Source organism: Haemaphysalis longicornis, unplaced genomic scaffold (assembly GCF_048455015.1).
Source record: "Haemaphysalis longicornis isolate Haplotype H1 unplaced genomic scaffold, Haemaphysalis longicornis Haplotype H1 scaffold_3, whole genome shotgun sequence".
NCBI classification, from domain to species: Eukaryota; Metazoa; Arthropoda; class Arachnida; order Ixodida; family Ixodidae; genus Haemaphysalis; species Haemaphysalis longicornis.
Genome location: NW_027526335.1, coordinates 236,267,954 through 236,283,191, shown reverse-complemented (window position 1 = coordinate 236,283,191; position 15,238 = coordinate 236,267,954). Strand labels below are relative to the sequence as shown.

At 44.9% G+C, this 15,238-nt stretch overlaps 1 protein-coding gene across 2 annotated transcripts; it reads left to right on the top strand.

Annotated features, from left to right (window-relative positions):
- Positions 1 to 4,406: 4,406 nt before the first annotated feature.
- LOC144176071 (uncharacterized) lies at positions 4,407 to 13,587 on the top strand. 2 transcript variants are annotated; one of them, XM_077705192.1, is made up of 3 exons: positions 4,407 to 5,008; positions 6,691 to 6,879; positions 11,645 to 13,587. In XM_077705192.1, the coding sequence occupies exons 1-3, from the start codon at positions 4,885 to 4,887 to the stop codon at positions 12,094 to 12,096; spliced, it is 765 nt and encodes a 254-aa protein (XP_077561318.1). In that variant the 5' UTR covers positions 4,407 to 4,884; the 3' UTR covers positions 12,097 to 13,587. The 2 variants fall into 2 exon arrangements, with proteins under 2 accessions (XP_077561318.1, XP_077561319.1); XM_077705193.1 differs by having other exon boundaries at positions 4,407 to 6,879.
- Positions 13,588 to 15,238: the final 1,651 nt, after the last annotated feature.

Sequence of the window (15,238 nt, the reverse complement as noted above, 5' to 3'; positions counted from 1 at the left end):
CTCAGCTTTCATACACATCTTTAAGCCATTTGGGCAATAATGAAGCCTGTGAAGTGATAACGGCCCATATATTTCATCGCCGAGTGCTCAATTCCGCAAACATCTGGTGCCACACCTAACACTAGGAGGCCGTGGTGGAATGAGGAGTGTCGGCATGCACGGCAGGCTCAAAATAAGGCATGGGGCATCCTTCGCAGGTATCCCACTTCCCAAAACCTCATTTCCTTCAAACGTGCGAAGGCACAAGAAAGGCGCATTCGCCAGCAAGCCAAAAAGGAGAGCTGGCAACCTTTTGTGACGTCTATAAATTCGTACACAGATACAGGCAAAGTATGGAATAGAGTTAAAAAGCCTAATGGACGGAAAACACACAGCCTACCCTTAGTTAGCAGTGCGGGTGGCACCCTGGAGGACCAGGCAAACGCACTAGCAAAACACTTTCAATATATTTCAAGTTCTACTCACTACACGAATACTTTCCTGCGGTGTAAATCATCCATGGAGAAAAAACCTATTAGGGATAACAAAACATCTGACGAACCATACAACTCTGAATTTTCTCTAACAGTGCTTTTGGTTTCCGTAGGAACATGTAAAGCTTCAGCGCCGGGAGCAGACAGGATATCATATACAATGATTCAACATCTGCACACAGAAACTCTCCAAACACTCCTGCACCTATTCAATAAAAGTTGGGCAGCAGGATACTTTCCAAGAGCTTGGATTGAAGCTATTATAGTTGTCATATAAAAGAAGGAAAATATGCCTCACTACCTACCAGTTACCGACCAATAGCTCCGACAAGTTGCCGGGGAAAGCTTTTTGAAAAAATAGTAAATAAAAGGCTAATGCACTTTCTTGAATATAACGGCATCCTGGACAGTTGTCAGGCAGGTTATAGTTCAGGTCGAAGCACAACTGACCAGCTAGTAGCCTTTGAGAGTTATGTCAAAGATGCTTTCATCCACAAACAGCACTGTCTTTCTGTTTTCTTTGACTTGGAAAAAGCATATGACACAACTTGGCGCCACGGCATACTGCTTGATCTCAAGGCATTCGGTGTGTCTGGGCACATGTTAAACACTATTGAAAGTTATTTGTCACAGCAAACCTTTAGAGTAAGAGTAGGGACAGTGGTATCTGCAACGTACACACAAGAAAATGGTGTTCCTCAAGGTGGAGTGTTAAGCTGTACTCTCTTTATAGTTAAAATGAATTCGCTTGGGAAATCATTGCCACCCACAATGTCCTACTCAATGTACGTTGACGACGTCCATATTAGCTTTAGATCATGCAACCTGTCCATATGCGAACGGCAGATACAGTTAGGCGTAAACAGGCTTGCGAAATGGACAGAAAAAAATTGTTTTAAACTGAATCCTCATAAAAGTACGTGTGTTTTATTCTCAAGAAAGCGTGGAATTCATCCAGAACCTGAAATCACACTGAACAGAGAACGAATTCCTGTCAAGAAAGAACAAAAGTTTTCAGGTTTTATACTTGACCAAAAGTTTACATTCATACCGCACATAACGACGCTCAAACAAAAATGCTTAAACACTATGAACATTTTAAAAGTTTATTCGCATCAGTTTGATGGTGCTGATAAAGACTGCCTTCTACGCCTATTTGTCAGTTTTGTTAGGTCACGTATGGACCACAGAAGCATAATTTATGGGTCCGCGTCTAAAACTGCCCTAAAAATGTTAGACCCAGTGCTGCATTTGGGCCTTCGCCTTGCTTCGGGAGCATTCAGAACAAGTCCGCTTCAAAGTCTCTATGTCGAATGTGACCACTGGTGCCTAGAGCACCAGCGTACTTATACAGCACTGCTTTATGCTATAAGAACAATGTCTATGGAAAATCACCCGTGCAGTTCTATTCTGAACGACGCTTCGCCTGCCCGTTTATATCTAGCACGCCCCTCGATACCTGCCCCTATGTCCTTGCGTGTCAAAGGCCTTGCAGAGGAAATGGGTGTACCTTTTGATGAGGGCATGAAGACCTCCATCGCCGATGTAGTCCCGCCTTGGGAAATGTCAGCGATTTGTTGCGACTCATCCTTTAAACTCATTGATAAGCGCCGTGCACCTCGTGAATTGATCTTACAGCATTTTTTACATTTACAACACACATATCCGTACGCCTCCTTTTACAATGATGCCTCGAAGTCTGCTTCCGCTTTGTCGTGTGCTGCACATGGCCCGGATTTCGCCAGCACAAGGACCTTGAACAGAAATACCAGTATCTTTACAGCAGAGGCTTATGGTATTTTAATCACAGTGGAGCACATTACACAGAACGAAATACAAGAATCAATTATCTACACAGACTGTCTAAGTGTGGTTACAGCACTAGATTCCTTTCAACCCTGTAAAAAATGTTGTCCTCAATCACCGTTTTATAGCTCTTGTGACTGCTTATAAATTAAAACTAAAAATACTTGTTTGCTGGATCCCTGGACACAGTGGCATTCTGGGCAATGAAATTGCCGACCAGAACGCCACTTTGGCGGCCCACCGTAGTGGTGTTGATGTAGCGCAGGTCCCTTACCTTGATTTGAAGCCAGTGATCCGAAGGGGAATCCGTAAATGCTGGCAGAACACATGCGACACATACACAGACAACAAACTCCACTCAGTAAAACCACACCTAGGAAGGTATGCAACAGAAAAACTAAACGGATTCATTAAAGTATCGATTTGCAGACTACGCATAGGTCACACTTACGCTACCCACGCATATCTCTTGAATGGTGCACTCCCACCAGTTTGCGACAAGTGTGGAGACCGGCTCTCCGTCCTCCATGTGTTAATTGAGTGCACAGAAAACGGCATTTCCCAAAAATATATACCTTCAACATTCCACTACACCGTTCACTGTTTTTAGGAGATGAACCTATGTTCGCAATCAAATCTCTTTTAAGTTATCTTGCAGAAGTCAAGTTTTTAAAGCTCATCTCATACAGTGCGTGACCTCAGAGCGTACGAGCATTGAGCAAGGCCCTGACGTTTCCTAAGAGGGGCCCGTTCATGTACCAAGCTCTTCGGCTCAAGATACAGTCATGTTCTATCCATAGTCCCCTTCATCTGCTATCATGAACATCTCCATGTTTTAGTCTTCGGGCCGTCTACACACATATATACAATATTTTAAGATATATCATACTCATTTCATACATATTTTAAGCACAAACCTCACTATGAAAAACGACGCGACATAGTTTTGGCGCTCTTTGGTCTTACCCCCATATTCTGAATCCCTCCTCCACTCAAAGCTCTTCCTCCACTCGACAGAGTGGAGGATACGGCAACACCTCCACTCGAGGTCTCCACGCATTTCATAAACGCGGTGACGCCGACCCTTCGAGGAAATCCTTCGTTTGGAGGGACCCTCGAGATCGCACTTTCGGAGGAGCAGCGAAAGGCATCTGGGGCCGAGGTTATTGAAAATTTCTATTGAAGACATGAAATTACGCCTCAAAAATGTAGCTTTACAACGTTTTTATATTCTTTTACAGAAATAAACAGGCACGTCAAGCGATATTACTTTCTTTGATTAAGCGGAGCACAAGAATGACACAACTAGAGAACTGTTTCTGGTCTGGCCACACTGCACAATTCTGTTTCGTTTTCGTGTCGTCTGCTTTAGTGCCTCGGCTGCTCCGCCGATTTCGTCGAGTGCCCCTGTCTCTTGACAAGATTATCATGAATGTCAACGCCCCCACTCCGGATGCGAGCCGCGATTTCGAAGGAAGCGATAGGGAAAATGCTGGTACTGTAAGGCGGTTTATGTTCACGCCTGACGAGCGCGAAATGTGCCGCACACTGGTTGTACGGTACCGCGCCATTGTCGAGTCCAAGGAGTCGACAAACTTCGCGAACAGGCTGAAGGAGCAAGCGTGGGAGAGAATAGCACAGGAATACAATGCGCAAGAGGGAGTCAGGCGAGTAACAGTAATCCAACTGAGAAAACTGTGGGACAACGAGAAGACGCGCTGGAAGAAGAGGCAGGCAGGAGAGAACCGAGAACGATTCGCCACTGGTAAGTACCTCGTCGTTTTCTCTATTTGCGAAATTCGACTAAACACTGCGCGCTGCCCATGGACAGAGGAGTGGGGAAGAAAACCAAGGCAAACTTCTTCGACAACAGGGTAGTATATGGGGCACTAGTGAGAGCGGCAAGTGTTTGTGTACGCGTATATAAGATCGAGGCTTGCATGCAGTTGGATACCCTGCTGTCAATATTAATGCAATCTCTGGTAGCATGTATTGTCTTTGCCAATAACATTTAGAAAAAATTGTTCACGGCGCCGGTGTTTTGTTCACTGGCACATATCCGTAAATCTTTAACCAAATTATGATGCAAAATAGGTCAACATTTTTTTTGTTCACTTTCGTTCCTAAAAAATGCGCTGCTATCAGAAATGAAGAGAACTGATGGGAGCTACGAGTTGTGCGCCTGCGAGGCCGCAAGATGAGCACGAAATCTAAACCGGAAAAACTGCAGCGAAGTCAAGCCAAGCCATGCCCTGCTCTTGGATGGGTAGCCAATATGGCGACATCATGAAAGCGGGGTTGGTGTGTGTGTACGTTCGGGAAGAATACGGCTAGAAGCAAACGGCTTGTAGCGTTATTTCGCAACTGACGCGTGCGCATCGCGTCATCGAGAAGTGCTGGAGATGTGTCTAACTCCCGCATGACTTTGGAAAGCATGGACTAGGCCGCAGCGCGACCCATCTTGGACCCGGCACCGCGCCGCTTCGGACGTCATTGCGCCTTCTGCCATGCTGTGTAACGTACGCTTGACATCGAAGAAAACGTGCGCATCACGTCATGGAGAAGTGTTGGCGATGTGTCTAGCGCCCGCCTAACATTGACAAATATGATCCGTGCCGCCGCCCGACCCATCTGTGATCCGTCACCTCGCCGTTTGGGACGCCTTTGTTCATTCTCTTGGGAATGCCTCACGAAGAAGAGACTCCATTCTAATCGCGTGCTGCGGAAGGGTGAATGCCGTTTTGAAGTTGCATTACAATGGGAGTGGTGTTCAATCGGCTGTTAATGCGCTCGATGTGTACCTATGGCTGGACCATACAGGTTTGACTTGAGCTTTTCTGATTGCATGTTGTGGCTATTTTGAGGATTCGCATTGCAATTTATTCGTTCGTTCGTAATCAGGTTACGCACTTGTGTATCGATAAATTATTTAGCCAGATTTCTGTCAGCCAGGGGAATTTGCCTGCGTACCGTGATAATGAAATGTGTTGCCATGTTTCATTGCTGTGTTCGAACTTGCCACTGGTTATGGTAGAACTAGTACACTGTGGTAGACCTATCAGACTAATACAATCTAATAGACCTGACAGACTAATAATACACACTGTTAGACCTACTAGACTAATACAGAGTGAGAGGTTTATCAGTGGCAACAAGCATATACGCGTATAAGAATCTCTATCGGAATTTTTGCTAGGAAGGCTATTCCCGCAAGCGCGACGCAACACCTTTCCGCTAATGCTCAGCCTCGTATATCTTCATTGCGGGGACGGCCTAGCAGATGACTGGAGCTGGTGGGATCGTTCTGCGCATCAGAACTACTCTCGCTCATTCCTCCGCTTGTCGCAGTGATAAGGCACTGACTGTCCCAACAGCCGTTAAGGGCTAAGCAGCCGAGATAAGGATGACAACGTAATTGTGACGAACGTCGTTACGTGGATATGTATTGAGTGTAAATTAGCACCGCATTGTCAGGTGAGACCAACAGGCACCATAGTAGCTAATACCTACGAAGTGTAGATTTCTGTGGCCAGCGTAACCTCTATGCTTCATGCACAATGGTGAAATGTTGTCCCTTAACTGCAAGGACTACACACGCGCAGGCATAAAAGCAATTAAAGCATACATCAGAATACATAAAATGTTCGAACTAATCTTAGACAAACAAAAACCACATTAAAATGCCAATAAATGAAAATGAAAGAAGAGAATAGTGTAACAACTTTACAAAAACGCATCATTGCTTCACCAAACCACTGCAAAAATGTATTTGAATTTACCTCCATCAAGCAGTTACTTTAAAATAAAAAAAAACAACCCAAAGATAAAGGTTGTGTGGGTATAAAAAATACGTCGAGAGGTGTAATGAAAGCTGACACCAAAAAACAAGCCCTCTCTTGTTATGTCACAAGCGGCAGCATAAACAATGGGGGGAAAAGTGAAAGAATGGTTGTGCCAACAATCACGCTCAATTGGTTGCGCCTGGGCATCAGGGCAACTCCACTTAGCTTTTTTGGACATAAAGCGGGATGATGCTGAATCAAATGTGAATGGAAGCACTATGTGCCTCTTGTGTAATGGACACTTGCCGCCCAATAAGTTTTTTTTTCGTTTATTTAATTATAGTGAGGGGTCTTCTGCGTTGCCCTGTCAACATAAATTGCATTGGTATTGCAGCTAGTTGCTCCTACACCAGTGAGCGAGCACTCCTTGAGGGCAGCAGGCAAAATTTAAAATGTTTTTTTAGAAATGCGCATACATATGTGAATAGTGCACTTATTGCATGAACTCGGCAAGCTAAAAGAATGCCGTGTGTACAAGTGTAGAAAACTATGTTTGTCTAGCACACTTGCTTTTGTAAGGAAATTTCTATGCATTAGTGATAATTCACATGCACTCATTACATCTGCAGGCAATCTCCCTCGGACCTGCCGGCCAGTAAGCCCCGGTTTGGCGCAAGTTGGGGCTGCTGCTGCGCACCTCGACACACGAGTGGAAAACCAAAATGACAGTGATGGTGGTTTTCGGGGTGAGGCAGTGCTCTCACTGCCACCTGCTGCCATTTTTGAAACGATGGTTGCCGACGGACATGCCAGTTCAGGTGAGTGCAGGGGTCAAAGGAAGTTTTAAAGTTTTACTAGCAGAAGTTGTAGAAAGTTGTGCACGCTGCTAATGGAGGGTGGATAATAAAGGTGCTGTTTTGCGAAGGTGTTTTCTTCGCAAATGTGTGGCATAAACTGTAGGAGGGACAGTACGACTAACCGAAACAAAGGTCAAAGGGCAAGTGTTCAGTTTCAACACAAGCTGTGTTCATGGAAAGACTACGTACTGATTGCACTTGAGTCTGCGTGCTACAAGGAACAACACTGTGGCTAGCAGATCAAGAGCAGAGCTTGTTTTTATGGCCGACGAATTGTGTATGTGTAATGAAAAAATCAAAAGGAATTCGCTTCCACCCACTGATCATGTGCGTGCACAACTGCAAAGTGTAAAAATGAGCAATCTGTGCTCACTGAAAGCTTTGCTGCCTCATATTCTAATACATGCCCAGAAACTTGGACATCTGAAGTTGCATTGTTACTCACTGACATTAGCTGCGGTGCTTTAGTGCCACTTTACTTCATGTGCAAAAGGTGAACTTCAGTGGCTTAGGTTACATGAAGAAGCGCTGCAGTGGTTGTGATCATGAAGGAAAGCTACATCCATAGCACTAACTTGGAAGCAGTATCTGTTAAGGATTGTAAGAAATTAGTGAAACTTACACGTCAACATGTACTACGTAAGTGCCACAGGTTGTTTCGGCGCTCACATTGAATGAAAACAGCTAAACGCTCCCTGAGTACTTAAGCCTGGAGGTGAAAAGAACATAATTCATAACCGGTTAACTTCGTCACTGTTTATCAGGAACTGTCTGTGGCACTAACACCTAAGGTTCGCGAATTGCTCACTCTGAAAACCTAGGCCTTGCTCATGCTTTGTCCATTCCCCCTTTAGAATTATCTCTAAAATGCATAGCCAAGTTTCGCTTGGAGTGTACCGGTTTAAGAGCTGTGCATTTATCGTGTGCATGCGGTGTAAGTGTGATATTTGTGAGTGAGCGACTGTGTAAAAGAACCCTTTTATCCATCATAATGAACTGCCCGAGATTGTACGCTGTAAAAGAGATGCACTTTCGATACGTTCACGTGTACACTGTTTTGCGTCGCCTGAGAAAAAATGCACCTGCAGTGCTCTTCAGGGCAAAATCTTAAATACGTGCAAGGAAAATCCACCTCTGGTGCTACTGTGAACAGATTTTGGGGAGTTGTGCATTTTTATGGGTAAGAGGTTCAGAGCGCTTCCCTCTCTAGCATGGTCTTCACCCTACTTCTGGCGGACAAGCTGGTGCTTGCGAGCCAGTACTGGAGTTGTTTTAAACAAAAGTAAACTTATAAAATATTTTTTACCAAGTTTAACAGTTTGATGAAGCACACCTTTGCCTTGACTGCAAAATGGGCTGTAATAATGGGCTGCAAGCTAACCTACACCAGCTCAGTATCTGACTGTAGCAGAAATCTCATAGCAGTGGCACCAAAGTTCTTCAGAGTTTAAAAAATGCACGTACCGTCAAAGGAGTCACCTTTTGTGTTGCATTCACTAGCCACTTGCATACCGTTACAAATGTAAGCAAAGCCCTTGCGCAAGTACATTTCGTTGGAGTTGCTGCCTTGCTTTTCCTAACCTTGCCCCAGCTGTGTTTGCAAACACGCTGTTTGGGAGAGAAGGCGTTCATGAAACGGCGCTGTTGTAACTACAGTATTTCAGCATAGCAGAATTGAGTATATATGGACCCCTAAAGCACAAGTTGAGGCAGGTTAGAAGCATCTATAATTTCATGTAGCCTCATTCTGATAAGTGCTTCACCCACGAAGTGGTATAATAATTCATGCTTTGCGTCGTTCAGAACGGCGAACAATTTATGTGCACCTTTGCAGTCACAATTGTAGTATGCTTGGACGAACAAAGGTACAGTTGTAATTCTGGGATACAGAAGCTTTGCAAGAAGTATTAGTTGAAGGTGGGGCTTCCTGGTGGTATGGGAAAAAGATTGCGTCTGCCTACACTGCTGAATGGCCTTCCGAATAGGTGTGTGGTACAGCTTAGCTCAACTCTTTCGCTATCGCCGGAAAATTGACTAATTTTAGGGGTCCAAGGAAACATGTTTTTGCCTGCTAAAAAATTGGTTAGGCACTAATTGCAGGAACACAAAATGCAAATTATTTAACGGCCTTAAAAAACAGCAGTTTTTTAAAAGTTTTTATAATCATAGTTTAAAAAAAAATATCAAAATCAAAATTTTTGTCACGTTGTCGAAAAAAATGCTAAAAAAAGAAATTGTGTTTATCAAACCACCGGTAGAAGAAAAAAAATTAGACTATGCATTTTGTAGGGAAACAGTTAAAAAACACGCCCTAGAAAAAAATGTCGACTTGCGCGGAACAGTTTGTCAGATTTAAAAAAAAATGTTAGCATGCACGGTGCTCGTGGCATGCAGTGAAGCCAAACCTCCAATTCAGAATGTGCACTTTCGGGTGGTTTCCTGGAATAAACCTGGCGGTTTGTCATTATCAGAGGCACCAATTTGCCCCCACATAACGTAACAACATCATGTCAATGGCTGACTTTTCATTTACAGCGAGCACAATATTTGGGACTAGCACGCGATGTGGAAAAAAACATGCATGAAGTTGAAAACGGAACGCCGTGGCTGATGCTTGTTGTCGTTCGCGGTCAGTTATCTCTCAAAACATAAAGCTGAGCTTTATTATCATCTTCTTACTCACAATTGTAGCCTTGCTCGCAAAAATGGGGTACGGTGAGCTAGAATCGTGCCCTGCGATCTTTGGCCGAGTAGCAGTTGCGCAATGAAAAAGATCAGCACAACGAGCCTCCTCTATTGCAGCGCCACCTAACATTTTCAAATGAAGCAGTACAGCAACTTCTTGGAGACTCCGTCGGAATAGACAGTTCAACTAAGCAGCAACATTAGACACCCGGAACTTCCATGGAAACGAAACTGGAAGGCCAACAGCTGGCAGTGTAAGGCCGGTTTGGAGCGCTGTCCTCAGTGGAACAGATATCTGGCGACTGGGTGTGACCTTTTGACTTGCATCTGAATTTCTTATCGCAGAAATGGGGTTAGGGTGGGGGAAAGCAGGAGCGCCGTGCTTTGTTCGAGGATCAGTCGCGGACGCTTCAGGCGCCATGGCAGGTAGCCTTGAGGTTGGGTAACTGCGTAGTAGCGCTAAATAGGAATTTCGTGATGCAGAAACGAAACCGAAACTGTTGTAAGCTGTTTGCGAATGGTCCTGGGGTAAGTAGAACTACCACAGTACTTAGAACAACGTGCGCAAAGGAAATAAAATGCCTAAAACCATAAAGTAGCTTTGCAACCAGGCACTGCTTGACATTTTCAGACGACTTCTGGGATTATTACTGTCAGAGCGCGAACTGGACGCTTGAAAATCGTTTGCTAGTTCCCCATTCACGGCCTGGTAGCAAAAAACAAGCAGCAGAGTAATTACGAGCTGCACGCATTCTTCGTTTGTAGCAGTGACGCGCGATGACCACGCTCCTTTTCCACACCCAGGTGATTCAAAAGCGTGTCAAAAATCACGTTTCCGTAGCAAAAATGAAAACAAAACTGATTTTGAAAGGCCATTTTCTGATGTAACTCCAAACAGCTTTACTTGTTCGAGAAACGCGTGGAACGCTATGAAATGGCTCTCCCAAAAGTAGCAATCAAATTTATCGATTTCGATAGGCGCGGCAGCGAAAGAGTTAATCAGGTTTGCAGCTTCGCTGGTATCACCTTGTGATGGCTTTTGCTCTCTGCATGTTATTGCAGAACAAATAAGTGCTCTATGTTGCTAGAAAATCGTTCTCCCATGGGGCTCAAAAAATAGGTCTTAGTGGCGAAACAATTAAAAAGGGATTTAAGAAAAGCTCGACTTAAAACCACATTCCTCAAGAACTGTAACTGAAGTAATTGTTCGAGTTCAAAAATAAAACTGTTCATTTTGAGCTTGTTCGTGACTTCTACCGGGGTCTTTTGGAATGTGAGATGGACCCCGAAGCTGTGAACCACCATGCGTGGATACTTTTTAACGAATGAACCTATATGTACCAAAGGGTTCCAGGCCTTCAACTAAGGTACATTTCTCTCACATACATGCAGTAATACTGGAGGCACTTCAGAGCACAGTAATTCCACAAGTAGGAATTACATCAGTAGCAAAGCACACTCCCACTAATTGAGAATCTGTACAAACAACAAGATTGAATGCCGAAGCAAACAAAAGAGAGAAATTGTCGCAGAAGGAAGATGGGGATGGCGGCAATGAAACGACACAAGCGCACTATTGGCCATGTGTCAGTGCAGGAGGCTTTATGTTATTACTTCGCACAAAATGCATCCTGCCTTCCATGCGACGCCTGTTTTACAAAGCAATCAGTACGGTGTATGCAAACATACACTCTGCATCATCTACAGCAACCACAGCTGCGAAAGAATGGAAGCACACACAGTAGTGCTAGATCAGTTTCATAATTCGGCCATAATGCTTTTGCCATCGCTAAGCCACAAAGGGAGGTATGTCTCCCAGAATTTTTTGTTTCTACCCCATGGCTGAAAGTTTTTGTGTCAGCTCTTTAAAATACCTGCGGTTTTGCTAATGCAATGAGACTTGTCATTTGCATGGTTGTGTAACCTGACGTAGGCTGAGCTTTTGCTTTACGCAGCAAGCTGGTACCTTGTGCAGTCTTACCTGACCGTGCCGTTCGCCTGCCACTACAGAGGCCATGGTTTTTGTGTTTCGACTTTGCAGATGCAGACTTTGCACAAGCTCCAACTGAGGCAACAGCGCCTTTGCCTGGACCGAGCTCAAGGCGTGATCTCTTCGCAGTGCCTGCGTCCCAGGCCACTCCTTCAACCGCAGTGGCTCCTCCTCCCCTGGCTGAGCCATCTGTTCCCCGAGCACAAGCAGCAGTGCTGGACATTGCTGAGCCCTTTTCCGCTCGAGCTGCTCGGTCGAGTGCGGCTGAAAACCGCATTGCAGCCATGGAAAGGGTGCTTCAGGAAGAGGCGCAGGCCCGCGCTCGGGGAATCGAGAAGGAGCAGGAGCGACGGCAGGAGCTGCATGACTTGGAGGTGGCAAGACTGAAGCGGCAAATGCATCACGAAGAGTGGAAACAGACAATTGAGCGGAAGACAGCCCGCCTTGAACTTAAAATCAAACAGACGCAGCTGGCAGCCCTAAACAGGCAGTTGGACGGCTAATTGAACCCTGTCTTGTTTCAGTTGAGCCCTCATTTAGCCTTTTGTTTTCATTTCGTACAGCACTGTAAAGTTGACACAATGATTTACTGCACTAGCATTTCATGGACAGAGGCCTGGCTGGCTCTTGCATTCTTGACAGTGTACCACGTGTCGTAATTTGTTCTCGTTATGCAGTACATTGCATTTTTTTTTTGTTACGTTTTAGTGCCAAACTTCGCTTACTTTCTTGTCGCCGTTACCTGTTCCACATAGGTTGCTTCATATAGTTGTACTGCCGTGGGGCTGTCGCAATGGTTCATTACACTGACGAGGGCCTGGACGCCTGCTACAATTATCTGTGCAAGTGCGAGTTTCACTTCTTTTTTCCTTTTTTTAGGCTGTGAATTGCACTCTTTTGCCTTCTGCTGAGTTGCGAGTTGCACTTCTTTTGCCGTTACATTGAACTATGCTGTTCTTTGCCACTTTCTTCTGGTACACTGCGTTTTTTTTGCTTGTAGAAAGAGTTCTCTGCTACATCTGTGTTTGCTACGTTTGACATTGCATTTTCATCGCATTTGCGAACTGTTAATTTTGTGTCCACTTCTGATGGTCAACGGGAGAGGTCCTCATTCTGAAGAGGACCTCAGCAGGCTGATGATGGTGATAGTGATGTGGAGAATTGCGTTAGGTTTCATGAAACACGTGCCCCAATTTCTAGCATGCACTAATTTTTTTTTGCTAGTGGCTGCTTGGCTGTGGTGCTCATTTGACTTTTCAGGCATGGCATTTTGCCTCTGCATACGTAAACCACCATTCTGGCACAAAGTTTTTGTTTAAGAGTGAGGATACCACACAGTATTTGTGGCAGTTAGATATGCTGCCCGTTTGGCTTGTTTAGAGGAGATGCCGTGTGAATCGTATTCATTAGCAGGTAGAATGAGGTCAAGGAAAACGTGTAAACGTATTTGTTACCCCACTAAACCAGTTTCTGTGCCATTTATGTCTGTAGTGAAAGCAAGGTTCCAGCGTTGTCTGAGTGAAGGGTGATTGCTTAGTGTAAATGTTGACTACTACGAAAGGCTACCCTGAGCAGCATTTATTATACAACAAAGTACTGCTGATTCTTTCCCAAAACGTTTTTTGTAAACTCCCGGCCAGGTGTAGGCACATTGTTATGAACGATGCAAAGATACACTCATTCATGTTTTTAAATAGTAAGCGTTTCTGGTGTACACAAGTCATAGTGAACCTATGATTATAGCACGTTGTGCCAAAGTTTTTATCGGCTGTTGTGCACAGTGGTGAATGAATATTGGGCACAACAGCGATTTGTCCATGCAAGTGTATACAGGCACACCTTTCGTGACTGTCTCGAACGTTTCACCTCACTTTGTCGTAACACAATTCTGGGTTTGAAACACTTTATTTTTTGTCACACGTGAAAGTATAAAACACAGCAGCAAATGTATACAATAAAATATGGAAGATGTGCACAAATGTGTTTGTCAATGAAAATTCTTGCTGCATTTCGCACTCTTGCAGGCTCAAAATTAGGAGGCTCAGCGGAAGGCCCTGTCTATGAGCCTCGCCCTAGCACGAGCCCCGTTGACAGTGTCCCCTTGAGGCGTACTTTCTGGCTGCTGCCACCTTTGGTGCTGCTGCGCAGGTGCAGTAGGTGGCTCAGGGTCCTTCCGCAGAATGGCAAGGTTGTGCAGAGCTGCGCAGGCGGTCATCACTGTCACGGAGGTTTCTTTCTTCAGTTGTAGTCCCATGTTTAGGCACGGAAATCGGCGCTTCCACACTCCAAACGCCCTCTCGATGCTGTTGCGGGTCCGGATGTGGGATGCCTGGTACCTGTGACACACACATATCTGATAAGCTTGTATTTTGCAAAGTTTATCCACCAGTAGTTGAAGTTGTGCTTGGCTCAATGCTGTCTTGACATTTTAAGGCACCAAGCGTAAAAACCGCGAGATTACTTGTTTATTACAGTACATGCTGGAATGCTAACTTTGGTTAGTGGTTCGGCTGTTTTTCCAAGAAATTCCTGGAATGACTGTGTGGTTCATGTGCGTCATGTATGTTATGCAGTTTTGTGCACAAAAGTTTGCTTCAGGGACAAATCTTGGGTGGATATAATTACCGGTACAAAACCAGCTATGGGGATGCTGAGAGATAAAAATAATTTGTTGATAGGAGTGTCGCCGGGAGTTGTACAATGTTATAAAAAACAACTTGAAGGTACAGCTACCTAACTGATATTCGAATTTATAAATGCGCACACATAAGTGGGGATGTTGACGTAATGCTGCGTTTCTTTACACTGTATCTGAATACACGCACCTGCCTTCTGGGCTGTTAGCCGGGCCTGCATTGGCCAGAGGTGTCAGCAGGAATGGCATGCAAGCATAGCCCGCATCACCAAGGAGGACACCAGGCAGCCGCTTGGTCTCAAACTGCACACGTGCGCGGCTGTTGTCGAAAATTCGACTGTCGTGCACGGAACCGGGCCAGCTGGCAATCAAATAAAAAAATTGCAGCTTGGGCCCAGTGATGGCCTGAAAAAAAGTCGACAAATACAGTTTACTCCTCCTCCACCCAGCACAACTGTTCAGAAGAATATATGCCGCGCACATTCACTATCTTTTAGCATGTATTCGATATTCAATATTATTCGACAGGGCACCACACAAGTACCCTGATTCCGTCCCTGTTTATGGAAAAAGTGCTACAGTTATTTGACTTATTCCACAGCATTCATGCCACCCCTTAAAGTCTACGAGTGCTAAGCACAGGGATAATTTCTGTCCAGTAAAATGACATGGCAACACGCGCAAAAATAATACAAGGTTTGTAAAGGACATACGAATCAAAAAAGACCACGCTTTGTGCCGGACTTTCTCCAGCGGGCTGTGATTTTGTTTTCGTAAGATATTCCGAAGCAGAAGATGAGCATGAAGTGTGAAAGTTTAATAGCAGAGACTGCAAGGAAGATAGGTGGGTGTTTACGGAAAAAAACGACAGGCCGTGGCCACTTCAAACGGAAGGCCACAACAGTTGCCTTTTGCTGAGCAGCCTACGGGTCCGTTTCACCGCAACGCATTGATGCGATAAACATGCTAGCTTTAGAAACGACGACGCCTAACACGGATTGTGGAAACAA

Excerpts from the sequence above, each read along its gene's own strand:
- LOC144176071 (XM_077705192.1), top strand. The coding sequence starts at position 4,885 with ATGATCCGTGCCGCCGCCCGACCCATCTGTGATCCGTCACCTCGCCGT. Across the intron at positions 5,009-6,690 it reads TAATCGCGTGCTGCGGAAGG|GCAATCTCCCTCGGACCTGC; the intron begins GTGAATGCCGTT and ends TTACATCTGCAG. Across the intron at positions 6,880-11,644 it reads CGACGGACATGCCAGTTCAG|ATGCAGACTTTGCACAAGCT; the intron begins GTGAGTGCAGGG and ends TCGACTTTGCAG.